The following is a 21,661-nucleotide window of genomic DNA, read 5'->3' on the forward strand; positions in this document are numbered from 1 at the left end:
GGCTTTGTGCCCAGCTGGAGGCGCCTGGACTTTTCCCTAGGAGATAAGAAAGCCTATGTGGTGGCTTTTAGAAATCAGTCTGATGAACCATGGAGAAGAGAGGGAAGAAGGTTAAGACCAGAGGCAGGAAACCTGTGAGGGGGCAGTTTAAATGTCTCAGTGAGAGGTCACCATGTCCCAGATCTGAGTGGTGCCCATGGCGATACAAGAGAGTGGACAGAATTTAGAAATATTTAGGGCATTTACTTGAGACAATTCTGGTGGCAGGGATGAGAGGACAGAGGAAAGAGTCAAGGATGAGGACACTGTGTGGCTGGGTAGTTGGTAACCTCAAGAGACCTGAAGCAGAAACAGGTTTTGAGACACTGAGTGTGATTTTGGGCACGCTGAGCTGGAAACATCTTGGCTGCATTCCAAAGGAGGTGTCCAGTCAGCAGTTGGATACGGGAGTGAGGAGAGAGCCCTGTGAATCACCGGCGTACAGCCTTAGCCTACAGATGCATACAGATGGGGGCCAGAGAGAGATGAGGTGGTTCAGAGAATGTGTTTCAAGGGAGAACTGGAAAGGGCTCAGAATGGAACCCTGTGGAGTGACGTTTGTACGAGGCTGCTTGAGGAGGAGGTGGCAGAGAAGGCTGTAAGGACATTCAGAGGATGTAGCTAAAACGTGCATGTTAGCCATAGCAATTCAGCTACTTACTCAGTGGCTCTAAGTCAGCATTTTTTAAAAAAGATAGTATTTATTTATTTGAGAGAGATAAAGAGAAAGAGAGGGAAAGGGAGCTTGAGCAGGGGGAGGGGCAGAGGGAGAAGCAGACTCCTTGCTGAGCAGGCTCGATCCCAGGACCCTGGGGTCATGACTTGAGCCAAAGGCAGATGCTTAACCAACTGAGCCACCCAGGTGCCCCTAAAGTCAGCATGTATCAGGAATCCATATGCCCTGGGAATATTCACAGACAAGCGAGAACTTGACCATTGACATCAAACTCAAATGTGGCTACCGCTACATTGCAACCTTTTGAAAACAGAGCCCTCTCTTGCAGGCCAATGACAGTCTTATTTTCTCAATGATAGTTTTTCCACAGCTGTTTACATAGGCCCTGGAGTCCTTACCAACCTCACTCTTCCGTATTACCCAGGCCCAGAAGATGTGGCTCTGGCAGGCAAGCCATAGGACACCCCAGAGCCGTCTGGGGGTGGGGGTGGGGGAGGGAGAGGGAGCATGTCATATGCCTAGGGTTCAGCAAATTGTACCCACGCACCTTGCACAGAAACACACAAGGAAGGCACCCCCACTCTGTGGGTGAGACAAAGAAGCAGTCCTCTTCCCCCGTGCCAACCCATCTGCTTCTTTGCCTTCACAAACGTGCCTTTTTTTCTTTCTTCTGTTTTTGGTTCTCTACAACTTTGAAAACATGAGGAAGAAGAGTAGGAGACAGGAGAAAAGGTAAGATTAGACAAGGAAAGGAGAGGAGAAACGAGAGGCCCCAGTGACCACCAATACAATAAACTGCGTCCTGGACTACCTCAGCCTGGTCCCTTCGTTGCAAAGCACACTTACATTTTGTCCGGAGAGAGCCCCGAGGATGATGGCGACGGCCTTGATGGCCTTGACTGCCAGGGCACTCCTCAGAGTATCACACTTCCTCTGCCCCCTCACGGAGGCTGGCACAGGCCTCACAGGACTGCTGGGCATAGGCTTTCTCTGCCCTAGCACCTTTGACTCTTGATGGTGTCACCAGCGCCCACTCCCATTACCTGGGGCAGCAGGAACGATTGCCTCCCTGAAACTGTGTGACAGCAGGGTAGGAGGTGGGGGGAGCATCCTGCGGGAAGCACTTGTGAGGCTGTGTGTGTTGAAGGGTACCAGAGGGGAGATGGGCTCTCCCTACCCTCCACTATCTCATAGGAATGAGCCTAGAGGTAGGAGACCATTCAGCCTGACCTCAAGGCAATGGCGAGAGGGGCTCTTCTGGGGTTGAGCTGCATCATCCTAAACTAGGTAGGCTTGACGTGGCAAAGGACTGAGGCTCTTGTTGCCTTGGCCTCGACTGTACTTCACCCGTCCCTGGCTACTCAGGGTGTCCTCATTCTGGCTCCTGACCCTCACACCCACTCTCAGCTAGAGCTGAGTACGAGGCTCCGGTCTTAGCACTCTCCTTGTAGAGGACAGAGAGCGGCCCTATCCCTTCTCAGCACTGGAAAGCAGGCCACTCAGACTTTTGGTGGCAGCCCCATTTAACCTCAGGCTGGGATATTTTTCCATCCTCTACTTCTTGCCCAGGCCCTGTCCTCTCCTGTGGATTGAGCTGTGAGCTCGTGATGGCCCAGTCACCCCTATCTGCACTTTCCCAGGACCTGGTCAGCCAGTGTTCACTTCCTCTTTCCCCACTGCACAGGCTATGCACGCTCTGAATCCAAGTGGACAGTCCTTCCCTACTAGTGGGCCTCTTGTGGGGCCCGATGCCTAAGGGGCTTCTTGGGGTGGTTCTGGGACTGCAACCTTCCTGCAGGGGCCCCTGGGGGCAGCCCCAAGCTGTAGCCAACTTTGGGTGCTGGCTTGGTCCCCATCACTTGTTTTCTCCATCCCCTCCACCCTAGCCAACCCCCAAAAAGCCGAGCTACTCACCATCCCCCATCCCCTCCATGCCACCCTTCACAGTTACCGAGAGCACAGGGCTGTGCCAATGTGTCGAGGGCTGTCTGCCTGCCCCCACCCCCACCCCAGCCCCCGACTCTTCTGGAATGAGCCACCTGCATCCACACACAGGTGTTTCCTGTGCGCCTTCCTGTTGGCCGTTTTTCTGCTCAGCTTGGCTTCCCCAGCAGGTGGTTAAAGGCCCAGCCAAACCTCCTCATACACAGCTTTAAAACACTGGGGAGCAGGGCTCCCTGGGCATCGGGGTCACCCCCCCACATCTCCCCAGAGGGTTGTTGGCACCTCATTGGCTCCCCGTGAGTGTGGGCGCACACATTTTCCCCAGCGTGTCCCACTGCTGTGCTGACAGCCCAGGCACTGAGACACCAGAGTGGGCTCAGGGACTAGGGAGGGCCCGTTTTCCTTGCCCCTGGACAACAGTGAAAGCTCCGGACAGAGAGGGGAAGTGTAGAGAGCCTGTTTGTCCAGCCTTGGGTGTGGGCCTCCCTCAGGCCTTCTTTGGAACAGGCCGGCCGCCCAGAAATCCCATCCCCGCCCTCCCACCACCATAGAATTCTTAACCTTCTGGGGTTAACACACTCACGTGCCAGGCAGCTCTGGGAAGAGGTGAGCCCTCCCCCTGGAGCCCTGCTTCCTGAAGCGGCAGTCTGGCCGTGTCGGGGGGGTGGGAGCTCAGGGTTCAGTCAGGTTTGTTATTACAAAGAGGGGACGCAGCTTGGGGAGAGAAAACACTCGCTGTTTAGGGTCACGGGGGCAGCTATCTGCATTTCCTGGCTCCCAGGCTCTAGCTCTTCTAGGAGGGTTAGAGGATCTCTTTTTTCTTCCTAGCCAGCCCTCAAGGAGCTCTTCGCTCTCAGCTCAGCCACCTTGGTAGGAAGCTGCTGAGGCTGACGGAGGCTAGACCCAGAAGCCTGGCATTCCCTGGCGGGGTTCTGCTGCCCCCTTCTGGCCAGAAGCTCCAGGTCTCACCACGCTTTTGGCTGGGGCCCTCCTCTGCCTCCAGGCCGCCTGGAGCTAGCCGCTAGGGCAGCTAGGGAGTCATTCCCAGGACGAGCACCTCTGGGCTCTCCCTAGGCCAACCCCACAGTTTGGCTCCAGCCTGGGCCCATAGCTTCCAGGCACCCCCGGTCTCCAGACTGGGGCCTCCACCGCAACACCCTACCGCCCTCTTCCACTGCTCTCTTTTCCAACCCCCGTTCCAGCCTCTAGGCTCTCTTCTACCTGAATTTCCAGGGCCAAAGCAGAAGTCATTGCCACAGTTGCGAGCGCAGACACGCTAGTGTCAGGAAGGGCCATGGCCAGAGGGTGCTGCAGCAAAGGGTCAGAAGCACACCAGGCCAGGCCATGTAGGAAAGGCATTTTGCTTTTTTATTTTCTGTAAAACTCTGTAAATAAAATATAAAACCAGGGGGTGTGGTGGGACACTGATTTTGTGGCGAGTGTGCTGAGCCGAGGCTGGGAGGCACTGGACTGCAGGCACTGACTCTACCAACCCAAGAGCGACGGAAGAATATATTAGATTTTCATGGATGGGAATCTGTGGGGGAGAGGTGTCTGGAGCCAGCCCTCACCCTCCCTGCCAGTGCCTGCTAAGCCCTGAAAGTGAGGGGAAGGGGCACCGGGAGCCAGTGGGTAGGGAATTCAGAATGCCGTGCTGGCCATGCTGCCAGGCCCAAAGATTCGGGGCAGGGCGTCCAGGGACTCCTCCAGCCGTCGATGGGCAGACTGCCCCTCTTCCCCTGAAACAGGTAAGGATGGGCTCAGGAGTGATCCCAGCCCCACCTCTGCCCTCCCATCCCTGACTCCATCTCACGCCAACTCCCAGCAGCCAAAACGTTCCCGAACTTGACCCCCATATCTCCCATCTCCTAGCCTCACCACACTGTTGCAGGCTCTGCCGAGCAGCCTCCCTCACGGCTTCTGTGTCCGTTTGGCACAGGTACACTAGGGGCTCAATGCCCTCAGGAGCCTACCGGGGGAGAGAACATCGAGGTGGGCCCAGGGGAGCAGGCGGGAAAGGCCCAGGGCCCAGGGCTGAGGGAGCTGCGAGGGGTGTGAAGCGGGGGATGGGCTGGCAGGGGTTACCTTGATGCAGCCCAGGGCCAGGCAGCCAGCCACCCTCGTCTGTACATCCTCGTCCTCGAGCTGGTCCAGGAAGCACAGTAGGGCCTGGGTAAGGGTGGGAGGGCAGACTTAGCCAGACACTGGGAGCCTGGGACCCCAGCCTTTGCTTCAGGGAAGGCCTGCCTGACTCTCACCCGTTCCCGAAAGACAGGGCCCAGGGATAGGCTCCGGAGCTGGGTGCTGACAGCAGCCATGACCTTGTTGTTGCCATGGACCAGCAGCGAGCTGAGGGCCCGAAGCCCATCCCTTCGCAGCCGCCCCTCGGGCGCCAACCTCAGGGCCTTCAAAACAACAGCTTGGTCATCCGAGTTCAAATTCTGCACCAGTAACACTGCAAGAAAGGGAGGGGCGGGACAAGGTGGAGCCTCCTGGGGTGGGGTCTTTTGTGCACTCCTGCTCCCACCCACACCTTCAGACCCACCCACAGGGTCAGGCCACTTTTGTGAGTAGAGCCTCTGCCTCACCCTCCTCAGCCGTTTCAGTCACATAGGCCTCCATTGAGGGGCTCTCCAAGGCTTCGACGTAACTCCAGAACTGGAAGACGGTGAACTGCTCTCCAGGGCCTGGCTGGGGCCTCCTGGGCAGCTTCTGCCCTAGGGCATCCTCCAGGAACTTGACACACACTGTGGGAGGCAGTGCCGCAGGCCTTAGGGTTGGGATAGACCCAGGCCCTTATAGGGAAGAATGCTCCCGTCCCAGGTTCAGGTCCAGGGGTCCCCGTTGAAACCCTACCCCTCTGGGTCCTTCTGTGCAAAGGAAACAGCCTTCGCTAGTTCTTCCTAGTGCTCAGCTCAGCAGGTCTGTGTGGGCTGACCTGGCTTTTCCCAAGGTCCCACCACTGGGGATCTGAGAAGGGAGGGCAGAGGGGGCAGGGAGGCAGCCCACTCACCAGCCTCAGCTAGGCCCGGCTGGCGCAGGGAGAGACGGGCACCGTACTGATCGCAGAAGGTGAGGAGGACTCGCTCCACAGGGCAGATGAAGGGGCTGAGTCCCTCCGTGCACCGGTCCCAGAAGGCCAGGAAGCCGGGCCGGGAGGCCGAGAACTGCACCACTGTGAGGAAGTGCAGACGAGCATCAGCAACCGAGAAGGTGGGCGGCATGTAGAGGGGGCTGGGTAGGGGAGGAGCTTCTGGGCTGACAGGGCCTTTACCTTCCTGGGCAGAGGTGGCAGGGATTTCCCATCGCCTGCTAAGCTCGCACACAGCCTCCAACACTCTGGCCTCCCTCAGCAGCCGCTCCAGGGCCCATGCCTCCTGGCAGCGCAGGGGCCCAAAGGTGCCCAGTTTCTGGAGAATAGGGGTGCCAGGCAACTAAGACCTCAGGACAAAAAATGGGGAGGGTGGAGCCCAGGGACTACAAGTCCCAGCATGCATGGAGAGGTGGGGGTAGCCAGAGTATGGGAGGCTCAACCAGAGCCCAGTGCTAGGGCCCTGGGGCAGTGGGGAGTGTAAGTCAGAGGAAGCATGGCAGGCCAGGATTGAAGTGCAGGGCTCCCTGGGATAAGGGGCTACAAAAGGAGGGTATGGGGAATACCACTAGCCTCACCAGCAGGAGGCGGCTGCAGTGGTACAGGTGCTGGACCAAGGCAGCGTCCAGAGCTGGACACTCCGTGCTGAGGGGGCGGGCACTGGGTAAGTCGAGGCTGTCCTCAGCCCCAGGCTCCAGGCTGTTTGGGGGCCTGAGAGAAAAATGGGGTCAACCACCCCAGGAGCACACGTCACCATGTGGTCACCAGTGTATTTTTATTAAGGTCACCCTATCCCCACAATGGAAGAACAGACGATGTGCACAGACAACAGAGACAATGGGTAAGTTTGTGGAGGACTGCCGGGAGGAGGAAGGGACTAGGACCAGCAGGTGGTAGCGGGGATCTCTAGGGTTTGTCTGCCTTTTACCACCTCCAGCTACAACCGCCAGGACCTCTGGGGCTGAGACAGGTAAGAGTAGGGGTGCAGGTGGGATGGTCTACACAATGTGGACTGCAAGGAGTTATGGCCCAAAGCGTGCAGGGCACGGGGTCCTAACCCAGGCAGCAGCAGAGGGAGGTGGGGCTGGGCACAACCCTCAGCTGGGATTTGGCAAAGGCCCCTCTGGGACAGGGACCCACGGGGCTGGGTTCTTTGGGGAAGCCTGGGTTGAGACAGAGGGGGTTGATGCTGGGGGACCCAGGACGCATGGGCAGGCACTGAAAGGGCTTGTTCAGAGGGTAGATCCGAGGTGATGCCAGGGGAAAGAGGTGGAGCTGGAGGATCGGGAGCTGATGGGGCCCCACGGGAGAGGCACGCATTGCAGGGACCGGGAGGAGGGAGGTCAGAAGCTCTGGGGACACAGATGGGGTTAGAAACAGACATCAAGGACACATGAGGACTACACAGGGTGGGGGGGTGGGGTGAATACAGATGTCCCCATTGGCAGGTGCACCCTCTCCTGCCCACCCCCCACCCCATCTTGCTGCTCCCCTTGTGTGCTCCACCCGGCCCCACCTCACCTGTTCCCCTTTCTGGCCTTTCTCCCTCACCTGGCGCTCACCTTACCTCTTCCCCCTCATCTGGCTCCTCTCACCTGTCTCCAGGACCATCCAGGTCTTCATCTTCATCCTCATTGAGGAAGCTGAAGCTCTCCAGGGCATGTTCCACAGTGATACTCAGGCTGGAGGCCCGGCTGCGAGTCAGGCCTTGTCTCTGCTGGGGTTGTGGAGAGAGTTAATGCCACCGCCCACCGCCGGGCTGCCCTCCCCGTGCTGCTGCAGCCCGCCCGGCCCGCCTCACCATGAGCAGACTCTCCAGCCGGGTCACCTCCTGCTCCAGGCCCTGCAGCTCAGGGAACTGGCCACGGTAGTCATCCAGGGCAGCCATCAGGGCCCCCAGGGCCTCTTCCAGCCTCCTATCCCCAGCCCCTCCAGCTGCCCCTGGTACCGGGGCCCGGGTGGCCATGGCTAGGCTAAGGTCTAAATGCTGGGGCACAGGGGCTAGAGGTGAAGGAGGTGGGCTTGGGCTCTGAAGGATGGGCTCTCCTGGGGCGTCTGGGCAGCGACTTGTGAGGGGCTCCCGACTGGAACAGGCGGAACTTGGGTAGGAGATGCTGGGGTCTATGGGGTCTGCCTGAGTGCAAGGAGCGGAGGCTGGGTAGCTGCAGGACAGGGTGTGGATGCCTGGGAGGGTAGGGTCTGTGTTTGTAGAGGGGCTGGGAAGCATGGCATCGTCTGGAGAACTGGAAGAGCTGTGGGTTGTGACAGGATGGGTGGGGTTCCTGGTAGTCTGGACTGGGCCCTTAGCTTTGGGGACAGGACTTGCAGTGGTGTGAGTTGACATTCTGGCTTTGTGAGGAGGGGTTGTAGCGGTATGGGGAGGGCTTGCAATGGTTTTTGAGGGGCTTGTCGTATGGGTGGGACTTGCAGTAGTGTGGGCGGGGCTTGCAGTGACATGGGTGGGGCTTGTAGTGGCATGGGTAGGGCTTGCAGTAGTGTGGGTGGGGCTTGTAGTGGCATGGGTGGGGCCTGCAGTAGTGTGGGTGGGGCTTGTAGTGGCATGGATGAGACTTGCAGTAGTGTGGGTGGGGCTTGTAGTGGAACGGGAGGGGCCTGCAGTAGTATGGATCGGGCTTGTGGTAGTGTGGACAGGGCTTGTGGTTGTCTGTAGAGGGCCTATAGTATTGGGGGTAGGAGCTACAGTAGTGAGGGCAGAAAGCATTGCTTCCTTGGTGGGTCTTGCAGTGGTCTGGGCTGGGGATGTGGCACTGGGGGTAGAGCCTGTAGTGGAAGGGGTAGAGACCATGGGCTTGTGGGTGGAACCTGTGGTAGTGTGAGTGGCGCTTGGAGCACTGTGGCTGGGGCTAATGGCATTAGAGGTCGAGCTCGTAGTGGTATGGGTGGGGCCTGGCAGTTCAGAAGAGCTAGCATATGTAACCTTGTCTAGATGTGCAGACAGGTCTGGGTCTGTAGATGTGTGGGCAGGGCCTGTTGTACTGAGGGTAGGGCTTGTGGCAGAATGGAGAGGGTCCACAGCAGGAGGGACAGGACCAGGTTGCTCCCCATGGGTGGGATCTGGGTGTGCATGCAGGCTAGGTCCCTGAGCTAAATTTTCCAGACCCAGAGCCTCCACTGAAGCCTCAGCCAAGGCAGCGTCCACACTGGCCTCACTGATATGGCTCAGAGTCCGGCTGTAGGGGGCATGCCCATTGGCCAGGGCTGGGGCTACGGCCCCCTCTTCATCCACGGGCCTAGAGCTGGGGGTCTCAGGCCTACGGAAGGTGACCTGAATGGGCAGAGGCTCAGGCTGCTGCACCAGAGGCCTGGGGGCTGAAGAGTGGCGGGCAGTGCCTGAGAGCTGGGGGCTGGATGAGTCGTCTGAAGATTCAGATGACAGGGACCATGCTGTCCCATTCTCCAGCTCCTCCTGCCGCCTCAGCATATTCTGGGAGAGAGGAAAGGGCATTTCAGGACCACCCCAGGGAGCCCCTGAGGGATGGTGGGGCCTAAGCCTGGCCTGTGACTCACATAAAAAGCCTGTTCCCGAAGTGAGGGTGTGTCTGGTGGGCTCTGGCTATAGGTGGAGAAGCGCTTGGTGACTGTGGAGGCCTTGTTGACAGTGGAAGCGGTTGAGGGCTGGTCATCCTTGTCGAAGGGGCTGGGGAAGAAAGAGGCTGTTAGCAGGTGCCACAGGTCCTCTGGATCTGTCCCCAAGCCACTCAGCAACACCAACCTCCATGTGACTTCCAAGCTGAGCTTGATGGTGCCGAGGTCATTGATGTCCACAGCCACCACTTGGGGCAGAGCAGCAAACAGGTCCTTGGTCTCACAGGAGACACTGCCTACAACCACATGGTTGGCCAGACCCTTCAGTTCTGTCACCTATAGCCAGGAATGCATCATGAGGTCACAAGGGTATAGGGGTCATGAGGTTGTGGGAGATCAGAAGTCTGAACGTGCATAGGGGTTATATGACAGTCACAGGGTCATGGGACCATGGGAAGGTTGCAGGGATTAGAATTTTCTGAGTGATGGGGGGCCATGGAGGATTAAAGCATCCTGGGAGCATGGGGATCACAGAAGTCTGAGTTTGTGGGGTCACTGAGGTCATGAGGGTCACAGCCTCATAGAGGTCCAGGGGGTCAAATATTCACAAGATGAGAAGATTATAAGAAAATCACAGCGTCATGAAGGTCATGGGGGTCACATATTCACAGGAGTCACAGGATCACGTTGCCCTTTGGGTCCTGGGAAGATACATCACCTTGATGGACAGGAATTCCGTGAGAAGAGGAAGAAAGACGGTTTCTTCACTGTCCCACACCTGCTTTCCACTACCCTCAATTCGGCCCCGTAGTTTCCAGCGCTGCCGCCCATATTTCATGCAGATCTAGGTGAAAAGGCAGGATGAGACACCCCTTGGTGTCGCGACCCTCCCACCCCAGCCCTGCATGTTCTCATACCTCATACTGATCGCCTACACACAGCCTGGCGAAGCCAGCCAGCCCTGGGAATTGGGGGAGAAGAAGGTGAGCCATGTTGAGGGGTCTCAGGCAAACAATTCCCTCTCCCCACCAACAGTCTGCCCCCATCCACTTAGTACCTTTCATCCGGAGATGGAACTCGCCCAGCTGTGCCTCTAGCTCACTCTCCAGCAGACACATGCTCTGAGAGGGGTGGGCAGGGACAAGACGGAGTCAAGAACCAGTCTCCTCTCACCAGCTCTGCTATACCCTGTGCCTCTGCCTCAAGGACACCTATCTCTTACCTCCGTGTACTCACGATGCCCTCGAGTGGCTTCGGCCAGGCTGTCCCGGGCCTCGCGGCTCCCCGGGGACCCAGTGCTGTAGGCACGGACCATGTTGTAGGCACCATCCCGGAGACGCCGCTGGACACAGTATGCCTCATAGAGTTCATCAATCTGGGCAGATGAGTGGGGTGGTACTGGAGGACTTGAGACTCACTACGAGGCTTGCTCAACCAGGGCCTAGCCCTCCCCCTGCCCACCCCCATGGTATCAGTCTCCAGCCCCACTTGTGCGCACACGGGTGTGCTGCCCATATACCTTGCTGGCGTGGAACTCCAACCGTCGCAGGAAGCGTTCGATGGACTTGACTTGCTGAGGGAGAGGTATGTCAGGAGGGGCCAGAGCCCTTTACCCTCCCCATGAGCTAATCTCTTCCAACACCATTCTCTACACACTCACCTTGTCCAAGTCATACAGGAAGCCCTGCAGGGGAGGATGAGAGGAAGCACTTAGGTGGCACGGGAAACTTTCTAGCAGCGGCACATGCCCACCCAGAGCCAGCTAACTCCCCTCCTGCACAGCCTCCCCCAACCCCCTTACCACAGTCCACAGCTGCTCCACTCAAAGCATGGACTGACTCACCTTCCCACATGCCTGGCCTTTGGTGGATGTTAGTGACATCGGGTCTGGTCCTCAAGACCCCTCCTATATCCCTCCCCTGACCTCTTCCCCTGGGTTCCCTCCCCTGGTCCACTCCCTTTCCTGCACCCATTAGGAAGAGGTTCCCTCTACCAGGGGAACTCTCATTCTTCAAGACCCAGCAGAGATGTTCTCCTCTAGGAAGCTCTGATTTGTTCCTGGGGAAGAACCAGGACTATCAGTACTGCAGTGTAGTCTCCTACTGTCTGTGTCTGTGGCAGTCTGACCCACCCCATGGAAAGCTCCCATGGCAGATACTGGGTCCTGGGCAGAAACTGTACACAGCCTGGGTAAGGCGGGGCTAGAAACCTGCCCAGCCCCAGCCTATCCTGGTATCCTGTTTTCTAGTCACAGCTGGGCTAAGTCACCCTAGCAAACAGCCCTGATGTCACCCACGGCTGGTGCTACCCAGTCCCTCATACCACAAAGGCAAAGAACAGTAGTCCAGGCATCCTTGCGAACCCTTTACTCACCAGGCGGGAATTCCTCTTGGACTCCCTAATCTGTCTCTGGAGTTTCTCCTGCTCCTGCTGGTGCACTTCCAAATAGGCCCTAGGGAAAGGGGTGACTACAAGAATTAGCTTACCTTTGCAGCCCCAGCAGCCCCGGGTATGGGCAGTGGGAAGAAGATATAAGGCTGGGGAGGGTTCCTACTAGCAGTAAGGGGATGAGGGCTTCGGGAGGGGTCCCGGGATAAGGCAATGGGAGGAGTTCCTTACGTCAGGCCCCGCTTGAGCGCAGTGTACACCAGGTCCAGCCGCTCAGGCTGCGGGACCTTAGGGGCTGGGTGCGCCACGGCAAACATCCTGGATACTCGGGAGAGCGCAGGGGGCTTCCGTGGAGGCCCCGGGGGACTGAAGGCCGGGAAGCTCCTGAAGAAGAGGCTACACTCAGAAAGGTCCAAGAATGAGTCCCCAAACCCTCACTGCATACCCAGCTCCAACCCCGTCACACTCTCTTGACCCCATCAGCTCCCCTCGGCTGCGTACCTGGGCCCCCGCTCGTGGCTGCCGAGGACGCCTGCGAAGGACTGGCTCCTATTGACCCGGGCGCTGAGCAGGCGGCGCTGCGGCCGCACCGACAGGGACATCATGGAATGAGTCCGCGCGGGGCTCCCTGGGGGGTGGCGAGGGCGGGTGTCCAGCGCCAGTCAGACTTTTGAAGCCCCCTCCGGAGGCCCGGCCTCTGTATCTTAGTCCTGCCGGACACCGCCTGACGCCCGGAGTCCGACAACCCCGCCGGCCCCGGCGCTAATGACAGGGCGGCCGGGCGACTCGGCCTCGGACTCAGCGTGGCCTCGGCTCGGCCCCCACTTCCTGCAGAGGTGCAGGCTCCGCCTGTCGCGGGGCAGGAAGGGGGGTCGCGCGGGGACCCTCCCCCGGCTGGGAAGGGGCAGGAAAGGGGCGGGGCGCGTGAAGAATGTGCGGAAGCGCCTGTTTACCCGGGGGGCGGGGCGGGCTCCCCAGCCCTGCCCCTGAACTCACCCCCCAATGCCCGCAACAGTGACCAGGAGCTCCCGCGCCCCCACCCCGCGAGCCCGCGGGAGGTCACCGGGTGGGGTGCACACTCTGAGCCCAGCGGAGCTGCCCGACAGGCCCGGCAGGCACGGGGTTGGCTCTCGCAACCCGCCCGCCCCGCGAAAACTGCTCCCCTCCAGCCCCCACCCTCTCGCCGGCTCCGGGACGCCAGAGCCCTCCCAGCGCCCAGCGGCCGGGGGATTCCCAGAATGGAGGGCAGTGCCAAGAATTGCCCTGCCTCCGCCACCTTCCTGTGACTCCGACCTAGAAACTGAGTCACAAATGGACGCCTTCGCCCGCACCCTTAGCGGGAAGGGATCCTCCGCAGACCCCCACCCTGCTCCAACGAAACACGTGCCCCTGGACCCCAGAGTCCGGCCCACACTCCCCTGTGGCCAGCCCCAGAGCCTTCGCAGCCCCAGGCCGGGTCCTACCTCTCTTCTTGGCACTCATGGTAGGTCCAGGACAGCTCCCCACCCCCCTGCGCTTGCCCTCCCACCCCTGTCTCCCCACAGGCCCAGGGCCACTAGGTGCTGGCCGAGCTGGGCTCCGCGCTCGCTCCCAGCGACTCGGGCTCGGGCTTCAGCTCCTCCCGGCGCCGCCCCCCGCCCAGTTCCTGCCGCCTGACTCAGCCCGCCGGGATGGGGCGGGACCGGCTGGACCAGGGGGGGCACCGGGCCCTGGGACTGGCGGGCCTCTGGGAGGGGTGCCTGGGGGTTCCCTTGGGGGAGGAGACTGAAGTGGGTCCTCTCGGCGGGGGGTTAGGAGTTTGGGTAAAGGGAGTTGAGCGAGGCGGCGAACAAGGAGGGATAAACGGGATGAAGACCCTGAGCTGGATTGGATGTAGTTAGAATAAGGGGCTCACACAGCGGCTGCAGAGGCGTCCCAAGAGAGGACTAAGCACAGAGAGGGCTGCTAGTTGGGATTCTGAGTGTGTAAAGACTGGAAAGCCATGCTGAGGTAGTGGAAGGAAGGACTGTGGGTGTGGAGTGGTGGGTCTATGCCAATGGAGGGCAGAGTCAGGGACTGAGCATGAGGGGTCTGGGAGGCGCAGAAGAGAGAGGGGCTAAAAGTTTGGGCCTGGTGCTCGCTTCGGCAGCACATATACTAAAAGTTTGGGCCTGGACCAAGCTTATATTATGTGTTGCCGTCCCAAGAAGGAAGCAGAGATGCAAGTGGGTAGAGTGACACAGCCCCCATCCACCGAGAGGGTGCTCAATCTAGGGAGACTCCCCGGCACCCCCAGGCCCCAGGGAAGAGGATCAGGTCCCACTTCCCAGCCAGGGCCTCCTCTCTAATAGAAGATGCATTCTAGAATGAGGCCCCCTCCTTCTGGCCACCAGCTCACATAGCTGAATTTCCCTGGTGTTGGCCCCTTCCCGCCCCCAGTATCTTTTCCTTGAATTTTCTTCATCCACCTCCAGCCTAAATAGAGGCTACCATGCCCAGGGACTAGTGGGCATTGGCAGGGCTGGATGCTCCCCCATCCTGTAAATACTCCTGCTTCTTGATGCTCCGTTCTGCTTACTTTCCCCCTGAGAGGACAGGGTGGGCCCAGGGCTCAGCATTTCCAACAAGCCCACCACTCCCCTGTAGACTCAGATGCAAGGTGCCCAAGGACTCCAGTTTGAGAAGTGGTATCCTCCTCTCTCTCCTTGAAGACCAGGTGCTGTGCACCCTATACTAGCAACTGTGTATTCCTGTGGATTGCCTGCCCAACCCTGGCCTTTCTGCTCCCTTCAGCCACCTTCCATGGGAACATGCCTGGCTCTGGAATGCCCCTTTCCTAAATTGCAGCCACAGTGACTCTAACCTTGAGTTTCTCTCCATCTCCACCACCTTCCCCGTCTTCTGCCTGAGACCTCTTGAGTCCTCTGCTCATTTCTTCAACTATTCACTGAGTGACAACTCTGTGCCAAGCGTGTGTCACCAGAGATACAGCCCAGAATTGCAGAGACACCATCCTGCACAGACCTCACCATTGGCCTCTGCTTCCCTTCTCTCTGCCAGCTCCCTCCTACCTTCTCTTCCCTGCACACCCTTCTCCCCAGCCTAGAGCCACAGCCCCCACTCCATCGCTCGCCTGCTAATATCCCAGCACTCTGTGCTTCTCTCCTACCTGACAGAAGCCAACTCTGGGCAACCCACCTCCCTACCTTCTCTGTGCCGCCACAGGGGGCAGGAGCTAGCTGTTAGGGGGCCTCACACAGCGGCTGGGCTGGAACCACAGAGCCATTCTCTCAACCTCGGCCAGGCTCTCGTTTCCCACCTGGGAAATTCTCACGTGTGGCCCTACTCATCTTTCTTCCTTCTCATAGACGATGAGTATTTCGGACTTTCTCCACAAGCCTCCAATAAGCTCGAGTCACTCCCACATGAAAAATGAAAATAACCCTGGCAACTACCCAGATGCCCATCCATAGATAATGGAACCCCATACGGCAAAAAGAATAGACAACGTGTAACCGCACATGACACTATGGGTGAATCCTATGGACATAAAGAAGCAAGACTGCAAGAGAGGACATGTGTAGGGTTCCCTTGATATGAAGTTCAAAAACAGACAGAGCTCATCTATGGTGACAAAAGTCCGAATACTAGTTACCCTTTGGGAGTCGTAGCCAGAAGGGGACACAAGGCGGCTTCCAAGGTGCTGGCAATGCTCTCTATTTTCTAATCTGGGTTCTATTTCCTGATCCTATGTGGGCGTGTTCCCTTGTAAAACATGGGCTGAACTGTACACTTAGGACATGCCCCCTCTCTTTAGCTGTATTTTAATATAAAGTTGACTGTAGTTAACTCCACAATGAAATGATTCCTCTGTGGACCCCACGTCTCTTTCCAGCGGCCCCTCCATTTCACCTTTTCAGAGTCCAGTTTCTTGAAGAGATGTTTACCTCAATTTCCTTTCTGCCACCAGCCAGTTCTCTTCCCACCCCCATCCACCTTCCACACCCACCACTCCCCTGACTGGTCAGTGACCTCCCTGTTGCTGAATCCAGTGTCCAAGGCTTAGTCCTTATCATGCTTGATCTCAGTAAAGCTTTCCACTCTGTGGCTCTCTTCCTCTCCTTTGAGCCCTTCCTTCCCCTGAATTTCAAGAGGCAACAACATGCTCCTGGTTTTCCACCCCCCTCCCACCCCCCCGGCTCTGCATCTTATTTTCGCACAGGAGATCCGTCTTTCTCATCATCCCGGAAGGGCCTCGTCCTCCTCACTCTTGGGCTGGGTACATCTCCCACACCTCAATGCCATCTAAATGTTGCCAGCTTCCTTATCTCTTCCTTGCCCCAACGGCTCTTCCGAGCACCAGGCCTCTATATCCAACTGCCTGCTTGTTGCCTCCCCGGAAGCTGAGCGACAATGCAGAGTGGGCTTTGGGCATGCGCTGAGTTTAAGTCCCCTTCTCAAACCTGACTCTCAGTCAACCTCCCGGTGACAGCCCCACCACCTCTTAACCCAGTTGTTCAACACAGAAACTAGGAGTCATCTGGGACGCCTCTGTCTCTGCTATCCCCACAACCACTCAGCTGCCCACTTCTGCCATCTCCGGAATCTGCCCCCTCATCTCTACCCCCATGGTTAGAATTCGGGTCCAAGCTGTCACCACCTCTCACCTAGAACCCTACTGCAACTTCCTAACGGGTTCCCTGTCTCCACAGTAATCCACAATGACTCATTCTTTTTGTTTTTTTCTTAAGGGTATCCAGCTTTATTTTACATGGTTGCCTACATTTTTTTTTTAAATATGCTCTGTGCCCAATGTGGGGCTTGAACTCAAGACCCACTGCATGCTCTACTGAGCCAAAGGTGCCCCCTGCATTATTTATTCAATAACAACATTGCTCTTCTTACGATTCCAGTCATCTGACAACGCCAAAAACCGTGCTTTGTCAAGTGCTTCCTATAGGCCAGGCCCTGCACTTAATTAACAAACATCATCTTACTTAATTCTAGTAACAGTCCTAACAGGGGTAAATCCTTATAGCCCCATCTTGCAGATGAGAAACCTAACTGGCTGTGTGACCTTGGGCATGACATTTCTTAACCTTTTTGGGCTTCAGATACCCCTCTGTTAAATGAGCATAATGACAATGACTGCCTCCCAGGGCTGCTGGGAGTCTGAAATGAGCTACTTCTCTCTCCAGGGAGTGTTTGGGGAAGGGAAAATCGAACGTGGGGTCGAGAACTTGGGGTGGACACACTGCCACATTTTAAGCATATGACAAATATTAACTACTGTTATTAATAATTGTTAATTTGCACAAGAATACACAGATGGTAAGTGGTAAGGCCAGGATTCAAATCCAGCCAGTCGGACCCCAGGCCTCTAAGTCTTTAACATCCCTCTCTCTGACTCCTGTGAAACATCCATGGGTGACCCCCTACCCCAGGGATAAAGTCTAGATTCTCTGACATGACCCCCACCACCCTTCAGGCTCTGTGCCTCCCCTCATATACCTTCAACCTGTCCTCCACTCAGTCCCCCTGCTCCTCTCACGGTCTCTGTTCCAGCTACTGTGACCCTCCCGATACCCGCAAGGCTCTTCAGCCTTTGAGCAGTGGCTGCCTTTGCTCCTGTACCCTCCTCCCATACTCTCCGCCTGAACAACTCCCTCTCTTTTTTCAAGTCTTACCCTATGACTTCTTCCTCCAGGAAGCCTGCCCTGGGTTGGTTCCCCCTTTCAGGCGCCTCATAGCTTCCTTCCTCTGATCCCTGAGACCACATAGTTTAGTTGTCAGTTCTCCTTTAGCATCTATCTTCCAACCAGACCGTGAACTCTGGGGGCAGGGGCCTGCTTGTGGGGTTCACTGCTATGCCCTCTGGGCCGCACACCAGGGAGATGAGGGAGGGGGCTTAGTGAGCTGCACTGCCTGGACACAGGAGGAGCAGATGCTGGGCTGCTGAAGGGGCAGATTTCAAGTTCGTGCCCACCCCAACTCCCCTATCCTGCATACAGTTTTCCTCGTCCCTTCTCCGCTTTCTGATTCTATCAGCAAGTAGCATCCTGCTCCCTGGGGCATAGGGCAGGGTGGGGACACCTGGGATTCTGGAACTGGGTAGGCAGACTAGAATCAGGATAGGCTAACTGTCCCAACACTTTTCTTTCTCTGACCGGGGCTCTGCTGCCACCAACTCCCTACCTAGTTCCTGACAGGGACTAAGACGTGTAACTGTTGGTCTGCACTCTCACCAAATGACCACCCGAATAGCCACCTGAGTGACCATTTCAGTGGGTGGAAAGGCAGGGGAAAGAAAGAGCCAAACCCCTTTGCGCTGAGGGAGAGGGCCCACCTTAACTGACGGGGGCTGAATGATGGGAGCCGGGGGACTCTCTGGACTCATGCTACTCTCGAAGTCTGTTCGGGAAAGGGGGAAAGATCCCAGGTCTTAATGATTATGGGCCCTGTAGCACAGCCAGCTCTAGGCAGAAGGGAATGGAACCCCCGGCCCCAGATTCCTCCACCCCCAATACCCTCTATACCAAAGTGGTGCATTTGTGTGGGACGTGGGACGGGAGGTCTCACCACCTGCACTGCCCAGCTCAGCGGTGTGCCAGGCCAGGCCAGCAGCCTCGCCAGGACTCCCCTGTTCAGCCCCGCCCAGGCACGGGGCTGCCCCAGACTGAGGTAAACAGACGCTAAAAATAACCGGGGCAAGGGGCGGCTGCAAGGAGAATGGGGTCCCTAACCGAACCTGTTCCTGTCTCCATGGCGACTGACCCCCAACCTCGGCTGCTGACGTCATGCCACAGCTGCCTGAGAGGGAGGGAGGGGGCGCGCAACGCCTGGGACCCCCCACCCCGGAACCAGGCGGAGGCGGCCCTGTGGCTTCACTTCCTGCCGGCCCCCTCCCTGGTCAGCTGGTCACATTCCCCGGCTGGCGGCGCCCTGGAAGCCTGGTGGCCTCCCCTGGGCCGGGCCTGGCAGGGTCGGGAGTCCCCAGCCACAGTGAAGGGCCAGGGCTGACTGAGCCTTGCCCTCCTCACCTGCCTTTCCACCCAGGGTGGACCCAGCCTGGCTCCCTGCATGCTCCCCTCACCCCAACCCACATCAGGCCTCTATCTCTAGCTGCTTGCCCCACAGAACTCAGGAGGGGTAGGGTGGCTGGAAGTGGAAGCTAAGCCAGGCCTGATTGTCTCGCTGGAGCATTTTGTACCTCACTCTTCAGTTCTCATTCCCCACACACCCTCCATGCCGCAAAGGTGGTAATGCAATGGCAAAAATTCAGTTCTAGCTCTAGTTCCCACTTCTCCCTAAGCCAGATGTGTGACCTTGAGAATATTACTTAACCTCTCTGGGTCTGCTTCTGCATCTGTCAGATTGCTATAACCCTCCTTGTTAGCCTGTTCTCGGGTGAATGCTGCAGGCCCAGGGTGAGGTCCCACAGATGGTGACCAGGGCACCTTCACTGTTATATCTGTTACATGAGAATGCACACAGTAGGTACTCCGCCAGCTAGTCTGGACCCGAATTAGGATCAGTCCAGTAGAACTGGCTGGGAAGGGTCAGTTCTGGAGACTGGACTCAGACCTCAACAGGGAGAGGCAGACAGAGGGTGCCCAGGACAGACTTAGCCAGATCCCTAGTCTTGGTGAGCAGCTCCTTCCCCAAAACAGTTCTGCAGGGTGCCCAAGCCTGGCTGCTTGCAGAGACCCCTCATCTGCCTCCCATTCCCATTCCCCGGGACAGGGTCTGTTACCCCACCAGGCCGGGGAGATCATCTCCAGATTCAGCCATTTGGGTGAAAAGCCCGGCCACAGGCCCGGATCGGCCACCTCGGGCCGAGCCCCAAAGCCGCTTAGGCCGGCCGGTGGGACCAGGAAGATTAGCTCATCTCGGAGGCTGGCCTGCACCCTTATCGCCCCCTCCCCACTCCCAGCTCAGTCTCCCCCCGCGACGAGGGCAGCGGGGGCTCCCGGAGAGCGCTCCTGCCAGCGCCCAGGCTGGCGCCTTGGGCCCGCCGTCAGGCCCGGCCCACCCCAGATTCCGGGGCAAGGGCCGCCTGGGCCTTGCCTTGGGAGGGAAGAAGGCCCAGAGGCGGCGGCTTTTGTGGGCGTCCTCCGCGCCCGGGGGGAGGGGAGGAAACACACCGCGCGGCTCGGGTCCCGGGGATGGGTCGATGTGGTACAGGGCCGCAGCGGGGGCAGCAGACCTGGGACCGATGGGGAAGCACCGGGAGCGCCGCGCCCATCCTCGGCACGGCCCGCGGGGCCGGGAAACGGCGGTGACACTCACATGGCTGCGCTGGGTTGCGCGGACCTCGCGCTCTCCGTGCGGGCGTCCCTGCCTGGCCTGGTCGCGCCGCAGCTGCCGCTGTCGCCGCTGCCGGTGGCGTCCGCCCCTCCTGCCGCCCGCCGCCCGCCGCCCAGCCACCCCGCTCCTCCCCAGCCCGCCGGGCCCCACCCACTGCGCTCCCGCGGCTCCCGCACCCGAGGCGGCGGCCACGGCTCGCTCCTCCCTCTCGGGTAACGGGGCAGGCCAGTGGCCCGCGGGGTCCGCCAGCCTGCGGGGAGGCGGGGCCCTGGAGGACGCAAGGGCGGTGGGAGTTCTCGGCGGTCGGTGGTCGGGATCCGCGGGAACTGGGCCGCTACTAGCAAAGCCAGTCCCATTCCTTCCCACACAGAGCCCAAAACAGTGTGCGCGGGGGAACCCCGCTTGCCTGACCCCTTCTCAGAATTTGTGGTCTCTAGAGCTCTTTCAGTCCCTCCTATCTGTGACCACCTGAAACAGGTCTGGAGCGGCCACTGCCGGATTGGGTTGGTTGGAGGAAAGGATCGGGGCAGTTTCTGGGAGGGGAACAAGGGGGCCCGAAGCCTAGCCATTGGACACCTGGCCGTGCATTCACCACTCATTGGTTACCGGCTTCTGGGGAACCTCAAGCCTTGCTCACAGAGCATGGCAGCGTCTGAGTCCCTGGGCTTGGGTATGTTGGCCAAGGGGACCAGAGCCCAGTCCTTCCCAATAAGGGGACCGCAATACTGCCTCTCCCCTTGAGTGGGTCAGGGTGGAGCTAAGAGCTCTGGGCCTCACCCTTCAGGTTTCACTCCATAGTCCTTCACCTTGAGAGGTAGCACAGACATACCAGGAGACAGGCTGAAGGACCTTCAGAGGTTCTTGGATATCTGCACCCCCAGGTTGGTTTTCACAATCCAGAAGTTGTGATGGGTGGCAGAGGCCCTCAGGGGCACTGACATCCTCTCCATTGCCAACTCTTCCAAGAGACACACCTCACCCTCTCCAATTCTCAGGGCTCCCAGACCCTCCTCTTTGCCTTCCTTTGCAGCACACCTCTCTCTTTAGACCCTGAACCTAGGGATTGCTTTCAGGGACAGGGTTCTCTTTATTTCCCCACCCTACGGCATCACCCAGTCCCAAGGCTTCCATCCATCCACTGCTCAGCATCCCAAGCAGTCCTCCATGCTCAGAGCCCTCTCCTGTTCGAGCCTCTCGATGACCCACCAGATCTCTTGACAGGCCTCTGAAGGACTCTTCTTCCTTTATGCCTCATCTCCGCTCCCACCTCCACTCAGTTCCCACCTGAGCCAGAGGCCTGGCCTCTCTGGAGCTCTCAAAACTGGCACGAGTTGGTGGTCCCTGTCCACCTCTAAAGTCACCTCCTCTGCAAGGCATCCCGTGACCACCACCTCCGAAGACAGCCTCTCCTTGTTACTCTCTCTCCCCATGTCCTGCGGACTACCATCATGTCACTCGTCAGCACCAGGGAGCACGTATGCCCGTGTGAACTCATGTGCCTAAAGCCTCACTCTGGGTCTCTTAAGTTCTCTGGGGGCAGGGAGCATGGAAGTCCTTGTCACCACCACCCCTGGCTCGTAGTAGGAGTTGGAGAAATGTATGTTAGATGGTTGTGCACCTGGGTGGCTCAGGTGGTTATGTGTCCGACTCCAGATCTCAGCTCAGGTCTTGATCTCAGGGTCGTGAGTTCA

The 21,661-nt window shown here is 58.4% G+C and overlaps 1 protein-coding gene across 1 annotated transcript; it reads right to left on the minus strand.

Moving 5' to 3' along the window:
* Nucleotides 1–4,002: 4,002 nt before the first annotated feature.
* On the minus strand, nucleotides 4,003–20,072 carry RIPOR1 (RHO family interacting cell polarization regulator 1). The gene is made up of 22 exons (XM_080827605.1): nucleotides 19,953–20,072; nucleotides 12,186–12,312; nucleotides 11,916–12,068; nucleotides 11,670–11,748; nucleotides 10,957–10,980; nucleotides 10,816–10,869; nucleotides 10,519–10,671; nucleotides 10,354–10,417; nucleotides 10,214–10,257; nucleotides 10,015–10,140; nucleotides 9,484–9,632; nucleotides 9,279–9,408; nucleotides 7,552–9,195; nucleotides 7,346–7,467; nucleotides 6,329–6,461; nucleotides 5,934–6,069; nucleotides 5,673–5,834; nucleotides 5,248–5,406; nucleotides 4,918–5,114; nucleotides 4,745–4,828; nucleotides 4,538–4,628; nucleotides 4,003–4,398 (listed from the first exon to the last, which is right to left on the minus strand). Exons 2-22 carry the CDS (start codon nucleotides 12,287–12,289, stop codon nucleotides 4,301–4,303), a joined length of 3,906 nt encoding a protein of 1,301 aa, XP_080683731.1. The 5' UTR covers nucleotides 12,290–12,312; nucleotides 19,953–20,072; the 3' UTR covers nucleotides 4,003–4,300.
* Between the last annotated feature and the right edge of the window lie 1,589 nt (nucleotides 20,073–21,661).

The sequence above is a fragment of the Martes martes genome (assembly GCF_963455335.1).
Source record: "Martes martes genome assembly, chromosome: 17".
Taxonomy (NCBI): Eukaryota; Metazoa; Chordata; class Mammalia; order Carnivora; family Mustelidae; genus Martes; species Martes martes.

Bases quoted from the DNA above. Each gene is read 5' to 3' on its own strand.
- RIPOR1 (XM_080827605.1), bottom strand. From the start codon at position 12,289: ATGATGTCCCTGTCGGTGCGGCCGCAGCGCCGCCTGCTCAGCGCCCGG. The intron at 12,069-12,185 runs GTACGCAGCCGA...CCTCTTCTTCAG, and splicing joins AGCCACGAGCGGGGGCCCAG to GAGCTTCCCGGCCTTCAGTC. The intron at 10,981-11,669 runs GTGAGTAAAGGG...CCTCCCCTGCAG, and splicing joins CCAAGAGGAATTCCCGCCTG to GGCTTCCTGTATGACTTGGA.